This window comes from Microcaecilia unicolor, chromosome 8 (genome assembly GCF_901765095.1).
Source record: "Microcaecilia unicolor chromosome 8, aMicUni1.1, whole genome shotgun sequence".
NCBI lineage: Eukaryota > Metazoa > Chordata > Amphibia > Gymnophiona > Siphonopidae > Microcaecilia > Microcaecilia unicolor.
In genome coordinates, this window is record NC_044038.1 from 30,433,445 (window position 1) to 30,454,029 (window position 20,585).

The 20,585-nt window shown below is 42.2% G+C and overlaps 1 protein-coding gene across 4 annotated transcripts in view; it reads left to right on the top strand.

The window, feature by feature from the left end:
* The window catches only part of SMG1 (SMG1 nonsense mediated mRNA decay associated PI3K related kinase), a 191,035-nt gene that overhangs the window by 12,000 nt on the left and 158,450 nt on the right, over positions 1-20,585 (top strand). For all 4 annotated transcript variants that reach the window (XM_030212828.1, XM_030212829.1, XM_030212830.1 and 1 more), the window contains 8 exons: positions 566-718; positions 7,967-8,103; positions 8,515-8,573; positions 9,567-9,780; positions 12,496-12,621; positions 12,722-12,794; positions 13,844-13,941; positions 20,213-20,386. In XM_030212828.1, coding sequence (XP_030068688.1) covers positions 566-718; positions 7,967-8,103; positions 8,515-8,573; positions 9,567-9,780; positions 12,496-12,621; positions 12,722-12,794; positions 13,844-13,941; positions 20,213-20,386 — 1,034 coding nt within the window. The remainder of the gene's footprint in view (positions 1-565; positions 719-7,966; positions 8,104-8,514; positions 8,574-9,566; positions 9,781-12,495; positions 12,622-12,721; positions 12,795-13,843; positions 13,942-20,212; positions 20,387-20,585) is intronic.

Consider the following 20,585-nt stretch of genomic DNA (forward strand, 5'->3'; position numbering starts at 1 on the left):
TCAGTGCTATGTAGAGCAAATATTATTGTTCAGTCTCATATTGTGTTATACTTCTGGACTGTTTTCTGCTATATGTAATATAAGTAGTATGTTCCATTGTGTCAGGCATTTGAAGGGTAGTGCTGTGCATTAACATAGTACAGTATGCTTAGTACATTTTCCTTAGGCTATCGTGCGTTCCATGATTCATTTTAAGTATCAGTAGAAAGTTACTTCACTGTAAGTTGAAATGTTTTTTATTGACTATATATTTAATATAGTTCATGCTTTTAGCTGGTACATTTAGTAGTAAACAATATTGAAAACTTGTTTTCCAAAGTGAAACTATTATTTCTGTCTTTTAAATGGTATTATGTTCTCCAAAATGATTGAATAGCACTTCATTTTCATGGTAATCTAGTTTGAACATGGTGTAATGCAAACAATTGGGTGTAGTGGAAAGCTATGATTTCTTATTACTTGATAGGGGATTATTCTTTTTGTTAGTAGCAGATAAAATGTACTACTTTTCAAGTTGTATCTATAATGCAACTGAGTGGCATTATATATGTTTCATTTCCTACAGATGGGTACAATGCCAATGGAGGATCTGGTGAAAATGCTTATGGTCGGAAGTCGTTGGGGCAAGAGCTGAGGGTTAACAATGTGACCCCTGATTTCACCAGTATTCAGCATGGAAATCGTGCATTAGCAGTGAAAGACATGAGGAAATCCCAGGGTAAAGGAGTTTGGATTTTTTTGCAAGTTTGCACATAGCTCATAGCTGTGTTGTCAGGGAGGCATGAAACTGAAGCAGCATTGACCTTCCTGCCTAGCTACTTGGTGGCTCTGATCTCCTTTTCAAGTTACCTCAGATTTTGTTTTTTTTGTGTGTTACTGGCAGTATTGAATCATCCAGTAGATAGAACAGTTAACTCTGCTTCCACAGCATGCTAACTTTAGGGAAGACACTTGGCAGTACTCCAATGTGCTTTCAGATAGTTAACTGCTACAGGTTTCAGCCAAGTGTCTTCCCTAAAGTTTGTTTATGAACATGTAAATTCTGCTGCATACCTCATCAGAGGCTTGAGACAAGGGCACAAAATATTATTGTAAGACTGTTCAAGGAATAAGAACAGTCCTACTGGATCAGATCAAAAGGACTTGGGATTCTGTTTTCAGCAGTGGCCGATCCAGGTCACAGGTACTTGGCAGGATCCCAAAAAGTAGATAGAAAATCCATGTTGCTCACCACATGTTTACCTTGTTAGTAACTTCAGACCTTTTTGTCAGAGGACAAGCAGACCATATTCTCACATGTGGGCGATGTCATCCACATTGCCCGGTGTGGCGCTTAAACAAGCAAATACAGCTTTAAGAACACGCACAGTGACACCACTGCGGATACAAGAGTGCCTGCCGGCTGCGAGTGTGCAGGACCATCGGTCTTTCCATTTCTGCAGTGAGGAGAGAACATGATTGTCCCACGTTCATCATATAGCATCTGGTGTGTAAGCTTCTTTTTTTTTTTTTTTTGGTGGTGTGCCCTTCATGGGGGGGGGGGGGGGGGGGGGGTTTGCCCTTTTTTTTTTTTTCTTTGTTTGGATTTTTTTCTCAACTTTTAAGTTTTCTTAGTTTTTACTGCACTCGGTAGGCCCTCTTAGGGCTGAGCTCTGGTCAGGCTCTATTTTTCTGGTGCTTGCTCCTTTTTTCGGTCACCATCGAGCTATTTGATTTGACCACGACTGTTTTCCCTTCCATGTAATCGAAAGTTCCCAGTGACTAAGCGCTGTAGCCAGTGCAGTAGGGCCATCTCTGGAAAGGGCACTCATTCTTGGTGTCTTCAGTGTTTGGGGCCTAAACATATCCCTTCTAGCTGTGTTCTTTGCCTTTGTATGAAGAGAAGAACCCAGCTGGCCAGAGAGTGAGAGAGAGAGAAATGTTTGGAGCCTGATCCTAAACCTTGTCGTTGGTGTTGGCATCGATGTCGGGAGTTGCATCATCCAACGTGGCTGAGAGACCTGTCTCAGACACTGGACGTGGATGTGCATCGAATGGGTCTCCACTTGTTTTGTTGCTGACCACTATGCAGGGTCCTCTGAACAGGTCAGCATTGGACCTGACCCCGAGGTGACATGGGAATTTCGATTGACGTCCTTGTTGGCACTGAGGAGCATCAATGACTAGCATCGGGCAAAGGCCAAAAAGCATCTGCATCGATTCCTTTGACGCAAGTTGCCGGGAGCTCCGGGGCACTGATGGATTCGGTCCCCGAGAAGTGTCTGTGCTAGGAGGACCACTCGCTCTCCTCCATATAGGAGGTTCCGATCTTAACCCCTGCAGTTCAGCAGTTTATCTCTGAATCGACACCCCAGCTTTTCCCAATGGCCCCCCTCGATGAGCGCATCCGGGCCATGCTCCCTGAGTTCTTGGCGGGGGGTTTTACAACAGTGTGCATCGGCATCTGGGGTGCTTACATCAGTCGTGCCTCTTGCTGCTCGTAAGGCCCTCAGCCTGCAATGAGGTCTCAGATGCCGGTGTTAAGTGCAGCACTGGTGTTGACAGCCACCTGTGTTGGCACACCCTCGATGTCTGTGGAGGAAGCTTCACCGTAGTCGAGGATTGAACCGATACCTTAACATGGACATGGTTTCTCAGTCGTGGTCCTCCCATGAGGAATTTTTTGCCGACACCAATGAGCAATACTCATGGGAATCTAATGAGGATCCACAGTACTTCTCAGAGTAGTCCTCATATGATATCCCATCTGACCCCTCCCCTCCAGAGGAAAGGAGGAAGTCTCCACCTGAGTACCTTTCCTTCCCAGGTTTTGTGTAGGAAATAGCAGTTGCTATTCCCATTAGTTTGGAGACGAAGGACAAGCTCAGGGCTGAGATGTTCGAGGTTATGAACTACAAATCTCCTCCTAGAGAGCCTGTGATGGTCCCTGTTCACCGGATTGTGAAAGATGTTAAGGTGAACTGGGTATCCCTCTGTCAGTCCCTGTCTTGCCCAAAAAGATACACCATGTATCTGATCCAGAGCTCCCCAGGTTTTAACGTGCCTCTGTTGCCTCATAATTCCTTGGTGGTGGAATCCTCTCTCAAAAGAGCTAGGAGTTTTAGAGGCTATATTTCGGTGCCCCCTGGCAGAGAAGCTAGAACCCTGGATTCTTTGGCGCAGAAGATGTATTGGGCATCTACGCTCATCTCCTGTATTCAGTGTTACCAGCTCTACACTAGCCTATACTTGCAGAACTTGGTGCATAGTATGCTTGATTTGGCGGATTCTCTCACACAGGAACAGGCCAAATCTCTTTGACAGTGGAAGACATGTAGAAAGGTTTTGGTTAGGGGCCTATGACACCTTTGATGTGGAGTCCAGGATATCTGCCCAGAGTATAGCGATGTGCAGACTTTTATGGCTTGGACCTGACAGTCCAGCAGAGGTTGGTAGATGACACTTGCTGGGGAGATAATTGTTTTGGAGACAAGGTGGAAGTCGCTGACCTAATCAAGAAACACACTGACACCATTGACACTCTCGCCCGCTGGACATCATCTGCACCTTCCTTCCTCATCTAGGAGGTTTTTGGGCAAGTCGAAGAAGAAGTCTCTACTACTCTCGGAGACATAGGTACGTTCCTCACCAGCCCAGCCAGCTCCCCAGTCAAAGCTGTGGACAAGCTTTAGACTGACTCCAGCAGAGCATAGCTGCAGTTGGTGACTGTCCCGGACAACCTACCAGTCAGAGGGAGGCTAATCCCCCCCCCCCCCCCCCAACCAAGTAAGGTGGCCCCTTGGAACCTCCAACCGGTGGGTTCGCCAAATAGTCCCTCGGTTACACCCTGCATTGGTGTAGACCACCACTAAATTGCCCACTGAGAGCATCTCACTTCAGCTCTCATCACAAGCAAGTACTTGCAGAGGAATTCTCTGCCCTTCTAAAGGCCCATTCAGTCGAGCCCATTCCACCAGGAGAAGAAGGGCTGGGATTCTATTCTAGATTCTTCCTTGTGTCTAAGAAAACAGTGTGTTGGGGGGGGGGGGGGTGCATCCCATCCTAGACCTAAGGGCCCTGAACAAATTCCTGGTTAAAAGTTCAGGATGGTTTCTCTGGGCACCCTTCTCACCGTGTTTCAGGAACACAATTGGCTATGCTTTCTGGACTTTAAAAAGAATGATTACACTCTCATCTCAATACTTCCAGGTCATGGAAAGTGTCTTTGGTTTCGGCTGGGGACACATCACTTCCAGTACCACATGTTGCCTTTTGGCCTCTCGCCGCTCCCAGAGTGTTTACGAAGTGTCTTGTAGTAGTTGCAGCGTTTCTATTGAACTACCCCAAGTCCCAAGTCACATTCAGCAATTTGGAGTTCATTGAAGCCCTGCTATATACGCAGCAGGCATGGACTTTACTCCCTGTGCCAAGGGCAAACACTCATGTTGCTTTTGCAACTCTGATCTGAGCCAGCCAGCAGGTCACAGCTCAAAAGATGTTGAGGTTGTTGGGCCACATGACCTCTACTGTCCATGTCACGCCCGTAGCATGTCTTCACATGAGAACTGCCCAGTGGAACCTAGCTTCCCATTGGTGCCAATCCTCAGGGAACCTGTCATCTGAGTAACCCCTCAGTTGATTCAGTTTCTTCTTTAGTGGACAATTTGGTCCAGTTTGACTGTGGGACTTCCATTCCAAATTACTCAGCCCCAGAAGGTGCTGATGATGGATTCAACCCGCCTGGGAAGGGGAGGTTATATAGATGGGCTTCACACTCGGGTTGCTCGGTCAGCTCAGGAATCTGATCTTCAGTTCAACTTCCTGGAGCTATTGGCAAAGATTGGCTGTCCAACCAATTGTACACTTGTTGAAACAGACAATCAGGTTACAATGTACCACACCACCAAGCAGGGGATGTCCAGCATGAGATGCTCCTCAAGGCCACTTATCTGGCAGGCAAATCCAACAGCATGGCCGACAAACTGAGAAAGGGTCATGCATCCGCACAAGTGGTTGTTCAACATGGGCGTTGTCCACGAGATCTTCCGAATGTGGGGCACCCCCTCAGTGGATCTCTCTGCCACTCAATTCAGTCACAGAGCCCCTCAGTTCTGTTCTAGGCCCACGACATACTAGCATCGGATGCCTTCATGCTTCATTGGGGTACTGGTCTTCTGTATCCTCCCAGCTCTCTTGTGGGGAAGACTGCTGAAGACCGAAACCATGATCCTGATCATGCCATACTGTCCCAGGCAGTTCTGGTTCTCTTCTTCTGGAGTTGTTCTCCGGAAGAACCATGTTTTCTGACCCTTATCATGCAGAACGAGGGATCTTTTCTGCATCCCAATCTCCAGTCTCTGGCCTTCAAAGCCTGCTTCCTTGCATCTTCCTGAGGGTGTCTCCAGGGTCTTGCTGGCTTTCAGGAAAGATTCCACTAAGAGGTGTTATTCTTTCAAATGGAAGAGGTTTGCCTTCTGGTGTGAGGGCAAGGTCCCCCTTTCTTGCCCTTCATAGACCCTTCTTGAATACCTTCTACACCTTTTTGAGTTTGGTCTCAAGACCAGCTCTGTAAGGGTTCACTTTAGTTCAGTTAGTGCTTATTGCTGGGTAGAGGGTTGACCCATCTCTGGACAGCCTCTAGTTGTTCACTTCTTGAGAGTTTTGCTTTTGACAAAGCCCTCCGCTTGTGTCATGGGCCCTCAACGTCATCCTCACCCAGGTGATGAAAGCTCCTTTTGAGCCGTTGGATTCCTGTCATCTTGAGTACTTGACCTGGAAGGTCTTTTGGTGGCTGCTATTTCAACTTGCAAGGTCAGTGATCTTCATGCCCTAGTGGTGGATCCACCTTACACTAAACATCATCATACGGTGCATGCAGAGAACTACTCTTAAGTCCCTGCCTAAGGTTGTGTCCGAGTTCCATCTGAGCCAGTCGATCGTTGATCCAACATTCTTTCTCAAATTTCATGCCTATCCTGGCAGAAGTGCACTGCAAGCGATCATTGGACCCCTACAGACCACCCACCTTTTTGTTTCTTTTAATCCCAACAAGATGGGGGTTGCCTTCGGGGAAACGCACAAATGCACGATTTCCACTGACTGGCAGATTGCATTTCATTCACTTTATTTCCAGGCTGGGCTGAACTCTTGAGAGTTAGCTCAAGGTTCACAATGTCTGAGTCATAGCTGCGTCGGTCACCCTCTTGAGGTCAGCCTCCGAAATGGTCAGACAGTTTTGCAGAATTTGTTTGGGACCTAGATTCCAACTCTACTCCCTAGGCCCATTTTGTTCTGTTCTAGGCTGCACTCTCACACAGTTCTATGTAATTTCAGGTTGATTACTATTTTGCCCTCACCACTGTGAGGTCCAATTGACCACTAGTGGTTTTCGGTGAACTTGGTAGCTAGGGATTCCTACATTTGAGAATATGGCCTGCTTGTCCTTGGAGAATGCAAAGATATTTACCTGTAGCAGGTATTCTCTGAGGGCAGCAGTTCATTCATTCTTACATACTTTCCCACCTCCCCTTGGAGTTGTTTTCAGTGCTATGTTATTATATTGATGCCCACCACAAGAGTGCGGGACCGAGAAGGCAATAGCACATTCACGGTGGGGACACTGCGTATGTTCTTAAAGCTGTATTAACATGTTCGCGCTCCACACCTGGCGATGTGGATGGTGTCGCTTACATGCGAGGATGAATGACGTGCTGTCCTTGGAGAATACCTGCTGCAGGTAAGTATCTTCGCTTTTAATCCTAGCTATACTAACTGCTTTTACCACACCCTCTGATAGTGAATTATTAAGGTTAATTGTGCATTTAGTGGAAAAAACACTTGGGTTTGTTTTTAAATGTGCTGTTTAGTAACTTCATGGTGAGTCCCCTAGTCTTTGAACTTTCAGAAAGTTTAAACTGCTGGCTTGTGTTTTTCACATTCCATTGCACTCATGATTTTATAGCCATCTCATTTCTTTGAGATGCGGTGACTAGAACTACACACAGTACTCATAATGCAGACACAGTAAGGGAGACTATCTTCCTCAAGGAACATGGGTTAAACGGAAACTTCTATGAGCCAGACTTTTTTTTTTCTTTTGACTTAGTTGTATTTTTTTTGTTAGTGGATAGTTTTTGATGCCTTTCCTTTTTACATTTTTGTAATCTTCTCTTGCCATGCATGTTTCCTCTCACAAGTACTGTCTGCATTTCTTCCCATTACTCTTTAGTATTCTCCTGACCTTTTCCAATTTCAGCTTTGTTTTGTGTCCAGTCAATCGTCCCTCACCCTTACTTTCCATCTTTCTATGCATTTTCTTCCCTGTTTCTTTCTTACATGGCCCGAGCCTAAAGGAAAGATCATCGGTTCTTTCCCAGGTTATGCCAACATTGGTGTATGTTCACATTCTGAATTTTTGGGCTGCTGACCTGGAGATTTTCCAGCTTCACTTCTAGTACTGATTTTGAGCTACTTGCTTCCCCACTCTCTCCTATTTTTGGATGTGACTCTTCATATAGCATGGCTGTTACACTAGGGATTCGTGGCAGCTTGAAGACTATTAAAGTGCATTATTTTGTGTCGCTTATCTACTGGTTGGGCCTTTCCTCCTTTTCATCAGATCAGCATGCATCACCTCTGTGACCTGCCCATACCAGACAAACTTTAATCCCAGATTCCCTCTGTTGCAGCACATAGTACTATAGCCTGAGCCATGCAGTCAGAACATATGTCTTTGTAACATATTGGGTGGGAGTGGATTATATTGGTTAGTCTGTGAAATGATTGTTGATCCCTTGAGGGTATTTGTTACCCACTGTGAGTTATCGATGGATTGACAGACTAAATTTCCCAAGGAGGTTTTGCTAAATGTCAAATCTAATTCTCAACAAAAGTGAATTATCTATACTATCTGTGAGCAGTGTGCCTGCTTTGAGTGGATAAATTGTTTTACATTTTCAGTCCTGCACACTGATTGATTGTTTTTCAGAGCGATCATTGTCTTATTCTGATGAGTCTCGACTGTCAAATCTTCTTCGGAGGATTGCCCGGGAAGACGACAGAGACCGAAGACTGGCTACAGTAAAGCAGCTGAAAGAATTTATTCAGCAGTCAGACAACAAACTGGTTAGTAGTGTAAGATGTTTTTTATTTTTACTTTTGAACACTTAACGTGGATTGTTGTGCAGCTTTTAAATGAGTAAATGCGAAAATATTGATATTCATTTATATCCAGACTTGAGCATGGCTATATGCCCCCCCCTTTACTCTTAGCGACTGTATTGTCACTTTAGTTGATGATTAAAGACCAAATTCTATCAAAATCTGTGTTTAAAACAGCCTTCACAGTTAACTAATTGATCTAGTTTTCAATCTCAGTAGAAAGTAAGGATAATCAAGAATGAGAGATAAATGTGTTGATTTGATGATCTGTTTAGGAAAAGCGGATGGTAGGGAATCCCTATTTTGAAGAACAGCCTCCCATTGTCAACCTTGAAATCATTATTGAAAGTGCCTTTTTTTCCCCCCTAATTACAGGTTCTGGTTAAACAGCTAGATAATATTCTGACTGCCATACACGATGTACTTAATGAAAGGTAAGCTTAGAAAAACTAAATTTGTAGTAACTATATTTCTCCAAGGACAGGCAGAATAGATAATCCTCATGTATGGTGACATCTGATGGCGTCCACATAGGAAACACATTAGCGCTTTTCCTGAACATTTGAGGATCTCTCACCAAGCTTATATGCCTTTGTCTTTTTTAACGTGCTTTCCTCCAAGTAACCATCATGATTTTTCTTGGCTTTTTTTTTTTTTTTTTTTGTGGCGTGTAAGTCCTATTGCTCTCGTGTGGTCTTTTCCCAATAGAATCTCTACGTAGATTTTGCTATATATTTTTTTTTCTTTCTTTTTATCAGCTCAATATAGGCCCAATGGCAGCAAAAGGGTGTTCCCAGTGCATCAGGACCAGCAAACTTGTTTTACAACTTACTAACAGTAGCTAGCTATCTGGGATAGAAAAAATGAAACAATAAAAAAAAATTGTTGTTGAAACACCTCATATGGCTTATTGCCTTTTTTTTTAAGTTAAAAATGAAAAAGTGGTTTATGATTTAATTAAAATGTTTATACATTTATTAAAGTATTACAAGGACATGATATAAAAAAAGGCCTGTTATAACAAATTAAGGGCCCTGTTTACTAAGGCGCGTTGGTGTTTTTAATGCGCCTGCAATTAGCGCGTGTGCTAACCGTGTAGGTGCCTGTAGGGATATTGTAGTCGCGTACATGGTTAACGTGTGTTAAAGGTGTTAATGCGCCTATAACTCTGCTTAGTAAACAGGGCCCTAAAGCTTAATTGAGGTGTTCTTCCATAAGACACAGTAAGAGGGCAAGAAAGTGTAAATAGACCTATGTAAAATACAATGAAGAAAGTGGATTCTGCAAACAGAGTGCCAGCAAATACGTTGAGAAGCAGGGATGGGAGGTAAGAAGCTAGCAGTCAGGTGATTTATACATATATTTTATTTCTTGCTAGTAAATGTTTAACTGCCTTAGCTTAAAATGAAACTTTTGTATCAATACAGCAGCAAATTGCTCCAAGAATTGCGACAGGAGGGAGCGTACTGCCTTGGCCTGCTTTGTGCTTCTCTGAGCTATGAAGCTGAGAAGATCTTTAAATGGATTTTTAGCAAATTTAACTCTTCTTCTAAAGATGAAGTAAAACTTCTTTATTTGTGTGCCACCTACAAAGCACTGGAGACTGTGGGAGAAAAGAAAGCCTTTTCATCAGTAATGCAGGTGAGAGTGAAGATAGAAGTGTGCATCTATCTGTATTGAGACAGGTGTGAATTGAGCAATTTTCATAACAAGTGTTGTGCACTTCCTGCGGTTGAGACTTCTGCAAGTGAAAAGCAAGCCTAGATTCTCAGAACCTAACGCCGGCCTTTGAGCTGACGTTCGAGTGCGCAGTATGTTCAGAGAGACTCTAGCGCAGGACACCACGTGGGTGGCAAATGCTACCGCAAATGTAGTCGTATAAATGGTAATGAGTAATTAACTGTTCCCTCACAGTGCTAAAAGAACATGGCACAAACAAAGCCGCCCTAACACCAGTCAGAGCTGGCTTTAGGGTGTCTAAAGAGATTTCTCATTGGCCCATGGCTTCACTGGTACAACTCCTGGCCCCAGGTTCTCTCCTCAATTCCAAAATGACAACCTTGCCATTGCTCAGCAGTAGCGCCAGGTACCAAGGGGGCAGAGCACCTGCCTGATGTGTTTGTAAGAGCTGCGCTGACAGATCAGGGCTGGAAATAGCACCATGATGCTGGCACCAAAGACGTAGTAGTGGACTTTGAATTGGAACCTGGGACCTGTGCATGCAAGAGTTACTGTGGGGCAAATGTGAGCACTTAATCTTTTGACCGAGCATGCGCACAAGATCTGTGCTTACTACACAGCTCTTCTGCGCGTGTTCCAGGCACGTTCTTCCCTCTTAAATTCCCAATGTTCAGTGCTAGCAGCGCACATATAATTTGCATGCTATTAGTGTTGAGCATCGGATAGGTTTTTTTTTTTTCTGCACTGCTCCAGTATTTCCTGGCACTGTTCCCTACAACGCTGGAGTTCTGAGAATCAGCCCTCTAGTGATTTGAAGTATTTTAAGTCCATGAAGAGTGAAAGCTTCAGAGTTGAAATACAGTATTTTCCATCAACAAGCAAGATTCAGGGCTAGCCACGCAGTACCATGAGTTGAACGTGAAAGTAATAGGCTGAGAAATTCAGAAAGGGTTTCAGCGCAGGTGTTGACTTGCATGGAAACCATAACCACACATTGCATTAAAAGATGTATCATAATGAGGTCATTACCAATTCTGCAGCCATGCAGGAACATTGCGAGAAACCTTGTGCCAGTTTCAGGGCAGCAAAGAAGGGTTGGTTGAGTGAAGTGGGTGTCTAGTAGCACCCTCTCTCTCCCCCCAACCTGACCACCCTGCCCCAGATAACTTTCTGCAAAGGTCCTTAATAGTCTAATGGTCCCCCCCCCCCCCTTACCTCCCCTGTCCTTGCTCATAAAATAAGAAAAAAATATTCCCCGGTAGTTTAATAGCCACCCTCCCAACCCAGCCCCTGAAAAATCATCCCTGGTGTCTAGTGGCACCCCCTCATTCCCTCCCCCAACCAAGTTCCTGGTGTCTGGTGGGTCCCCTTGCTCAGGTCCCCCCCCCCCCCCCCCCGACCCCATACCTTAAGAGACAGGAGCCATGCCCATTTGTTCCTATCTCTGGCTCTTCCATTTTTCTCTGTTGCCCAAGGAGGGATTTAAATTAGAACTTTAAAATGCAGGATGAAAAGGGGGTCCTGAGCAGCTATTTTGGAGCTCCCCTGCTTTGTTTAATAGAATTTTATTAGCAGAACATTGTTCCTTTGGACATATATGTAGTTTGTTATTAATAGCTGTTCTTTTTATTAATTTGTGAATGTGATCCATTTTCACCTACTTTCATCTGCCCATCTATCACACCTAGTAGCAGGCTACCTAAATTACTTTTTCCTCAGCAATCCTCCAGACCGTTCAAGATGCTTGGGTTATGCACTCCTACCAGCAGAGGGAGACTGAGAACACTAAAACTTCTTATACAAGTAGCCTGTGCAGACCTTCTCCTAACCAGTATTTTCTCAGTCTCAGCAGAGGGTAGATGTGTGCAGCCTATGCAGTGTACTCAGTCTGGTAGGCCCGTTTCTAGGTTGGGTTGTAAATGTTAGAGAACCCACACTTGGATCTCTATTACAGGGTGTAAGTCCTAAGGGGCTTCTTATTCCCTTTGGGGTGTCACACCCGGGTGGCCGGGTCCCTCCCCCTGTGCTCTTCCTCTGGAGGACTGCTTGACCTCCGCTACAGACCTCGTTCTGTACCCTTGAGGCGTTTAGGCATCAGCAACGAGGTTTAAAAAATAAATACATTTAAAAAATAAACATTTTTAAAAGGCGGCTATTTTGGCCGTTATTGTGGCAGTCCAGAGGTAAAACGTAACATAGTAGATGGCGACAGGTAAAAACCTTTATGGTCCATCCAGTCTGTCCAACAAGATAAACTCATAGTATAAGGTATGATGTGATACTACATATGTATACTTGATCTTGGTTTGTCCTTGCCTTTTTCAGGGCACAGACCATATAAGTCTGGCACTGGCCTTGTTCTCCAGCTTCTGAAGTTGTTCTCGAAGCCCCACTCCAGCCCATCCAAATCTGTCCAGAAAACAATGGACACCTTTTAAGCATCAACTAAAACTGTTTCTTATTAAATTTGAAAATACTTCTATTTCAGCTTGAAAGTGAAATTACATCAGTCCAGTGCTTACCAGATTTATTAGCTTTAATGGTGTTTTGTTCTAACTTTGTTTATACAAATGTTTTCTTCTATCTGTGGCTCCAAGATTCCAATTATAAAAAACATAAAAAGCACGACAACTTTTGTGTTAAATTGATTTTGTAATATATTTTTGTTCTTTGTAGCTTGTAATGACCAGCCTGCAGTCCATTCTGGAGAATGTAGATACGCCTGAGTTACTCTGCAAATGTGTGAAGTGCATTCTGCTGGTGTCCCGTTGTTACCCCCATATTTTTAGCACCAATTTCCGAGTAAGTTGGTATATGTCAGTTGTATTCCTTTTGTAATGTAACAAAAAAAAAATCATAGCTAAGTAGCCAAACTTATTTTCTTATCTGTATTGCTTTCAAGGACACAGTTGATATACTGGTTGGGTGGCATATAGATCACACACAGAAGGTGTCTCTCACACAGCAGGTATCAGGTATGATTAATCTATTTAACATATTCAACAGGAGAGATTGATCTGTATTTAAAGCAGAATATTAGTCTAGAATTTAGAAACGTCATATTTCTAGTTTTGGGATTTGTTGTGGGGTTTTTGGGGGGAGGGGATGTTTCTGGTTTTTTTGCCAGTAATTCCACTTTTGAGGCAGGTATGATGCTGTTAAATATAACCCATCTAAATCTGAGTGTTCAGTTCATAAATCTGCTGCTACAGCCACCAAAGCTGTCTGTGGGTGCTCCCTCTCTGGCGAGGCTTTTTCTTAATGCTGTCTATTATTCAATTGGAGCTAGTGTTGGGCATCCTGGCACAATTTAAAAACCACCCAGAGGATTTTTTTCTGTTAGTTTAATACTCTCACAATGTTCTTAGTCTGGTCATTGCTGCAGCAGTCACGAGGCTGGGAATCTTACACCGGGGCTCCTTCTGGGCTCTGTCATTCTAATAGAATCAAGTTACCAGCTGCCACCCTTGTTGATGACCACAGCTCCTCCCCTCCCCTCCTTTGGCTTTGAAGGCCACTTTTCCAGTATTCCCAATTCTGGTTAACCCTAAGTATGAGAAACCTAATCTAGAAATCAAAGTGAGGACCTTTTACAGATGGGCATGCTTAATACTTGTCACTAGACCGGGTCATTTGTAGCAAATAAAGTTAACTTCATCTGTTACGTTATAAAAAAATTAAAAACATTTTTGTAAGCCTAGCAGTCTGTTCTTTGGTCCCATTTCTTTTGCCATGCTGTTTATCTGCTTTCCCTTTCCCTGTCCCTTTTCATAATCTCACAGGAAGACCCAAATCTTGGTTTAAACACACAGCTATTTATATGGCCAATGCAGGTAGAGAAAGTAGAAATATTTAAGGAGAAATCATGCTCCGTTTTGTTTAACATAGAAAACATTTGAAGTAAAATAATAAATTGGTCAGTATAACTAACATGAATTTTGGTTGCAATGAGAGATTCTAAGGCTTTTATAAATTATTGTCTGATTGTCAGTCTACTTTTGTTTGGTTTGGTTTTGCATTGCAGGATGGCTACAGAGTTTGGAGCCATTTTGGGTAGCAGACCTAGCTTTTTCCACTACCCTTTTGGGACAGTTTCTAGAAGACATGGAGGCCTATGCTGAGGTAAGCAACTGTTAGCATGCTCTGTGATTTACTAGCAATGTTAGTGTCTAGTTGCTGCTAATTGCTGTATGGTTCAGATATAAATTAAGAATGTTTCCTTTTTTTTATTATTCTTATGATGGTTTACCTTAAATACGCTATTTAATATCATTTGCTGCAGTCATAAGCATTTTAAAAATGGTTGTAGTCTCCAAGTCATGGGCAGTTCAGATCTACTACTACTATTTAACATTTCTAAAGTGCTACTAGGGTTGCGCAGCGCTGTACAATTAACAAAGAAGGACAGTCCCTGCTCAAAGGAGCTTACAATCTAAAGGACAAAAAGTGCAGTCAATCAAGATTGAGCCAGTCTAGATTTCCTGGATAGAGGTACAATGGCTAAGTGCCGAAAGCAACATTGAAGAGGTGGGCTTTGAGCAAGGATTTGAAGATGGGTAGGGAGGGGACTTGGCGTATGGGCTCAGGGAGTTTATTCCACGCATAGGGTGAGGCGAGGCAGAAAGGGCGGAGTCTGGAGTTGGCGGTGGTGGAGAAGGGTACTGAGATCTCTAGAGGTTGAGAGGTGGTGACTTTTAAACATACACTGGCATTACAAATTTTCTGTTAGCTAGAAGGATGACTTTCATCAATCTAACTCAAATATCATGGGTCCCTCAATTTTTTATTTTTTATTTTTTTTTCAAGTGAAGGACCACAAAGAATGTTTCAAATCGAGAGGTTCAGAAGGGGGTGGGACAGGTAGAATGGGAGACATGCCTGACTATTTGTGGTGATTTTCAAATTTTTGAAAAAAAATGGGGGGGGGGGGGGGGGGGGGTAATGGTTTCCAGGGTGTGACGTAACCTCGTCCCTTCTCGTTTTCTTCCTTTTTTTTCCCTTAGGATCCGTCCCTTGGAAGAGTGGTAGGTGGGCGGATGATAGGGTGGAATTTGTGTGTAGCATACTCTTCTGTTTTCCCTTTCCACACTTCCACCGCTTCTACTTTTCATCATTTTGTTTCCTTTTATTCCCTCCTCATACCTCATTCCCTATCATTCTCTAGCATTAGAGGGGAGCATATCCAACACAAAGCTCAGTCCCGCAGATCTGGAGCGGGGTATAGTAGAGTTCTGTAAGCATAGGAGCCAAAACCACTTCTGATCCTGCAGCAAGGAGGTGCACGTCCCCAGCTCTGTATCACTTGGCGTGGAGAGTATCCTCTTCGCCAGTAGCAGTGGTGCCCAGCCTGTGATGTGAAATTCGCTGCCGAGCTGTGATCATAGGGGTCAGAGGCAGTTTTGCAGATTTTACTGTTTGGCAGGTTTAGAGTCTGGAGCCCAGTTGCTATTTCTGGCCCCATTTTGACACTTTCCCAACAGAAGGGAAGGAGGAGGATCTAAGCAATGGAAAGCTTGGCAGGGAGGGATAGAGAGAAGGATGACTGAGACTGGGCTGCAGGAGGGAGGATGGATCATGTGGACAAAAAATTTTTTTAAAATTGCTCTGCAGGCTAGATCTGATTGTAGGACAAGAAATGCACAGGGGACTAGAAATATTTGCTCAGAGGGGCACAGTTTGGGTGGGGCCCCTGCTAAAACATAAGTTCACCCTAATGAAAATATTATTTCAGTCTGTATAAGACTTTAGAAATGTCCAGCAATTCACCACTTGGCCATTGTTTGATCATTTTTCTTACAGCCTCATCTCCTTAAGCAAAGTTGAGATGCTTGTTCATTCTGCTAGGGACATTTTTTTTTCTTTCTTGTCTTTATTTTTTGTTTTCTCAAAACCTATTCATATTTTGAATATATTGCTTTAATATTAGTTTTAAGGATTGTTCATGTTTTCACATTCTAAATAAGATGCTTACAGTGAAGGCCATGATCACATAATTTTTAACATTTCTTTATCTTTTGATAATTCATTCCCTAACTGTCCATTATATGGCCCATGTAGAATAGACATAATTTATTTTTTGTCACTGCAGGCAGGTTAAATATTTTTTAATTGGTTATTTAGTATTGATATACAAAACTTTGTGGAGGTGGTGAGGGGGTGATCACTATGGCTACCTGTTCCTGTTTCTACTCTCTTCCTTATGTATTTTCCTTTTCTTATCTTTTCTCCTAATTATTATATTTTGTATAATACTTAGGTTACTAATTGAGCTGTATACCAAAATCCAGTTAAACTTGGAAACTAGGTGTATGGGTATCACAAGGCATAGCCATGTCTCCTAATCGATGATTAACCATCTATATTCTGAGCATTTTTTGTGGCTGTTGCGTTGGTACGTAGCGTTTCGAACCTTCAAGCTCTCATCGGGATCCCTTTCTTTGTTTTTTGGAAACGGGGATCTCCCTGGTCACAGTTCCTTCCTTTATTCTGAAAATAGTATCAGTATTTCATCTCGACCAATCTATGGAGCTTCCTTCCTTTTCCAGAGAGGGCGAAGAGGCTTGGTATTCTTCTTGAAGCTTTTCAATGTTTATAGAGTCCTCATTAGATGTCTGGAAGTCATGAATGAGTTTTGCAAATTGAACTGACTGCTTGTGCTTTTTCAAGCCCACAATTGCTAGATGGCTAAAGGAGACTATCAAGTCGACTTATTTGCTTGCGGGAAAGCAGGCTCCTCTGGCCTTGCAGGCTTATTTTACTAAGTGTACAGTGACATCCTGAACAAGAGACTACCTTACATGTCTGGTGGATATTTGCAAAGTGGCGACATGGTCAACGGTGCATACCTTTTTCTAAGCACTACAGGATGGACATTGCAGTGTGTTTGGAAGCCAGTTATTGGGCTTTGGTCCCCAGAGTGGTGGCCCCTGGATTCCCCAGGATCCCACCTACTTTAGGGATTGCTTTTGAACATCCCACAGGTTCTGGAATAGTGGGAAGCTTCCTAATGGAGAAATTAGGACTGATGATTTTTCTTTCCATTAGTTCTTCTCACTGTTCCAGAGGCCCTTCTGAGGTTTCTGAGATGTTTGGTCGGTGTGAAGAAATGGGTCAAGTAATGACTGTCAGCTTGCATGATACTTCCTGCATATCCTTTGTCCTCTACACGTTGCCCAGAGAAGAGGGAGGTGCCCACATGTTTGCTCGTCTGGTTAGTGGTAGGTTAGCGAGTTGTTTAAGGTGGTTGTGTTTTATTCTGCGTTTATCCTTACTGTTTGTCTACATAAATTCTGAGGAGCTGGACTGAATGCCAAGAGAGATGTCTCGGCTCAGTTTTCAGTTCTCTATTTCTTCCTGCTGGTTGATGGACACAGCTATCCCACAGGTTCTGGAATAGTGGGAAACACTAATGCAAAGAAAATTCAGGTAAGACCTAATTTCTCCTTGCACTGTATAAGATTTAGGTTAACATGTGGTACTAAAGAATGCTATTAATATGAGCATTTCTGGCAAGGAATTGCTTGAGACTAGAAGAGGAGGGAGCAAGACAAAAAACTATGATCGTGCTTCAGGTTTGCAACTTAGTGTAAGTTTACACTCTGAATAGTGGTATCCAGAGTTTCTGATTGTTACGAGGATTGATAGAAAAGAAAATGATCTGTTTCTTTTGACTTTACAAATAAGTGGCTATATCTAATCTAATTTGGAATGCATATTCCATTAATTCTCACAGAGTTAGAAGCAGATGCTTAAAAAAAATTAACCATTACTAGGAACTATGAAATTCATTGCAAATATGTGGCATCATTTAAGACCTTCATGACTTTTTATATTTTAAGTTCCTTGTGTCAGAAAAATAGAGAATTGTCTTTTCATTTGATTTCAGAGGTTTAATGTTTATTCCCTGATTTCTGTAAAGGTCGCCAAAAATTGTGCACGCAAATATAGGCGTGGTTCAGATTTGCATACACAATTAAATAAGACTGATTAGACTTGTGCCTAAAATTTACACGTGTCCTGAAAAAAGGGGGGCGGTCATGGGTGTTTTGCGGCGAAATGGGGGCATGGTTTTAAGTTACATGTGCAGTTGCAGAATAAGGGTATTCCCATTTGCACCATGTTTTTAAATCACGCTGAACTTTAAAATACTACCTAAGCGGTTTTTATTCCGTGCAAATATTTTAGGTGCCATTTACTAATTTAGCCCTTTATGGAAAGGAAATAAAGTGGACATATTGAGTGAAGCTAAATTATGTATTATTTTAAAAGCCAAGCAACCAATAGGCAAGCATTGCATACTACTGAAAACTGGTGTTATCCTATCAAATTTATTTGCCTCTCATATTGATTAGGCTACAGTATTCTGCATTAATTGAATCCTCTTTTGTAAATTCACTGAAAGACAGTACAAGGGGCAGTACAGTAATCAAGTTGGAATAAAATAAAAGCCTTGGTTAAGATCTGAAATTGATGTTCATGGATATAAGATTACAGTTGTCACAGATGACATTTCTAATATATATTAAACGTCAGAGAGGCAAAAAAGCCAACACACAGTTGGGAAAAAAATCAAGAAAACAAAGCAGCAGGGCAAGTCTTTAATAACATATAGTTAATTTGCTGGTACAAGTGTCACCTCCCTGATATGGCCATGTTTTAGAGATTTGCAAATGCTATGCGAGCCATGTGAGAATGCCCATTTGCTCTCGTCTTGATTACTGCAATATGATTTATGCAGGTGTCTCCAACTGCAAGCTTTAGAACACAGCAGCTTATGTCCTGAGTAAGGCTGAGACGAGATCACATTACCGCACTAAACAGCTCCACTGGTTACCAATTCATCAAACACTACAGTTTTAAGATCTTGTCTTACCAGCCTCCATGAATATCTAGCAGGACTTACCATGACCTACTCCCCAATCCATATGCGTCGCTCATTGAATGATCACAGACTGACCCTCTCTAACCTCCATCAAGCACACTGGGTCTCTACAAATAGTGCTTTTTATTTCCTAGTCTCCTTTTTATGGAATAATCCACTTGCTTTGAGAGCAGAACCATACTTTACTAATTTTAAGAAAGCATTGAAGTCTCATCTTTTCTCAAGAGCTTTTCTCTGATTTAGTAGACGATCTGGCTGACAGGCAGACTCTCTCTAAGGTTGTGAATGGCTTGGCTAGTATGGTTATGAATGTCCTATTTTTAATGGAATTCTGTCTCATTTATTGTATGGCTATTATGTATTCGTCGCCTGATTTGCTATTTTAACTAGGGTGGTTTTATCAGATCTCCTAATAAACATAAACAACATCATATGCCCCTGAATGTGCAAGCCGAAACATGGCCATATTGGGCAGGTGAGCTTTTTGTTCCTGCAAATGAACTATATGCATTATTAGACTTTTTACAATATATTTTACAAGCCAAAACATTTTTCTGAGGCTCCATTGTGAGCATAGAATCTAAAATTATACCAAGAACCTCAGCCAGTTCAAATTGGAATGGAATGCCATCAGAAAGCAAAGATGAACCCAGTCGAAAATGTGTTCTAGGCCCCATCCAAAGTAACTTGGTCATATTTCTATTTCATTTTAATCAACAAGATAAGACCAGTTCTCTACCAACTTAACCCCCCCCCCCCCCCCCCCCCACTCCCCCAAAACACCTAAATCCTCCAAACTTAAGTCTAGGTATGTTTTAAAGAACTGACGATCAAATGAATTCTGTGAAACTCCACAAGTATCCACAAGTAGGAATCCGCCAAGCAGAAGACACCATTCCTTATACCTCCAATTGATCAAACTCCTTAAATCTTTCATTACATAAAATTCCAAATTCATTTGAGCGGACAGTACTTTGTTGGTAAAACTGAGGACAAATCCAATTGCAATTAGAATTGCTTGATCTGTGCTTATTAGTGTGTGTGTGTTTCCACCCCCTCCCCCCCCCAATAAGAAAAGAATAAGTAAAGTTATAAATTGAATAAACCAAAATGTAAGTATTTAAACCCATGCTGTGATATCATTTCCTTGCTTTTTTTGTCATTATATGTTCTTTTAAATCTGGCAGGAGCAGTAGTAAGTTTGAGTGTTGTCATAGCTATAGTGTATCTATTTTATATTTGTCTTTCATTTTTCTTTAGTCCTATTTACTGTTCAATGCTTGTTAGTACTGCATTCAATTTTTGTTTTATATAGAAATTTTTGCAATAAATTACTCTTAATCATTGTAGCCTTTTTATTCTTTAAATAACATGCATTATTCAGTCTGTTGTAGATTGATCTGAGTAATTACGTATTTAAGGAAACTAAATAAACCCAGTAGCTTCTCTTTGTTTGGCTAAATTTGTGCTTCCTTTAGCATTTTATAAAACTTTGTGGATTTCCATACATAGGACCTTGGCCATGTTGCTGCTGGAGAATCTGTTGATGAAGATATTCCTCCTCCATCAGTATCTTTGCCCAAACTCGCAGCGCTTCTCAGAGTATTCAGTACTGTGGTAAGAAGTATTGGGGAGCGTTTCAGCCCAATAAGAGGACCACCAATAACTGAGGCATATGTAACTGATGTAAGGAGCATGTATTTTTTTCTCTCTTTTTTTAAATTAGGATATATTTACTTTAACCAATATGCTGTAAAGAATTTTAAATGTTCATTCGGTGTTTTCGGGCCATATTCGTGACACCAAGAGTCAGCCTTTGTATGTTGGTTACCATAACACAAGCCTGAATTCTACAGATCTTGGACAGGCCATAAACCCGCATTCT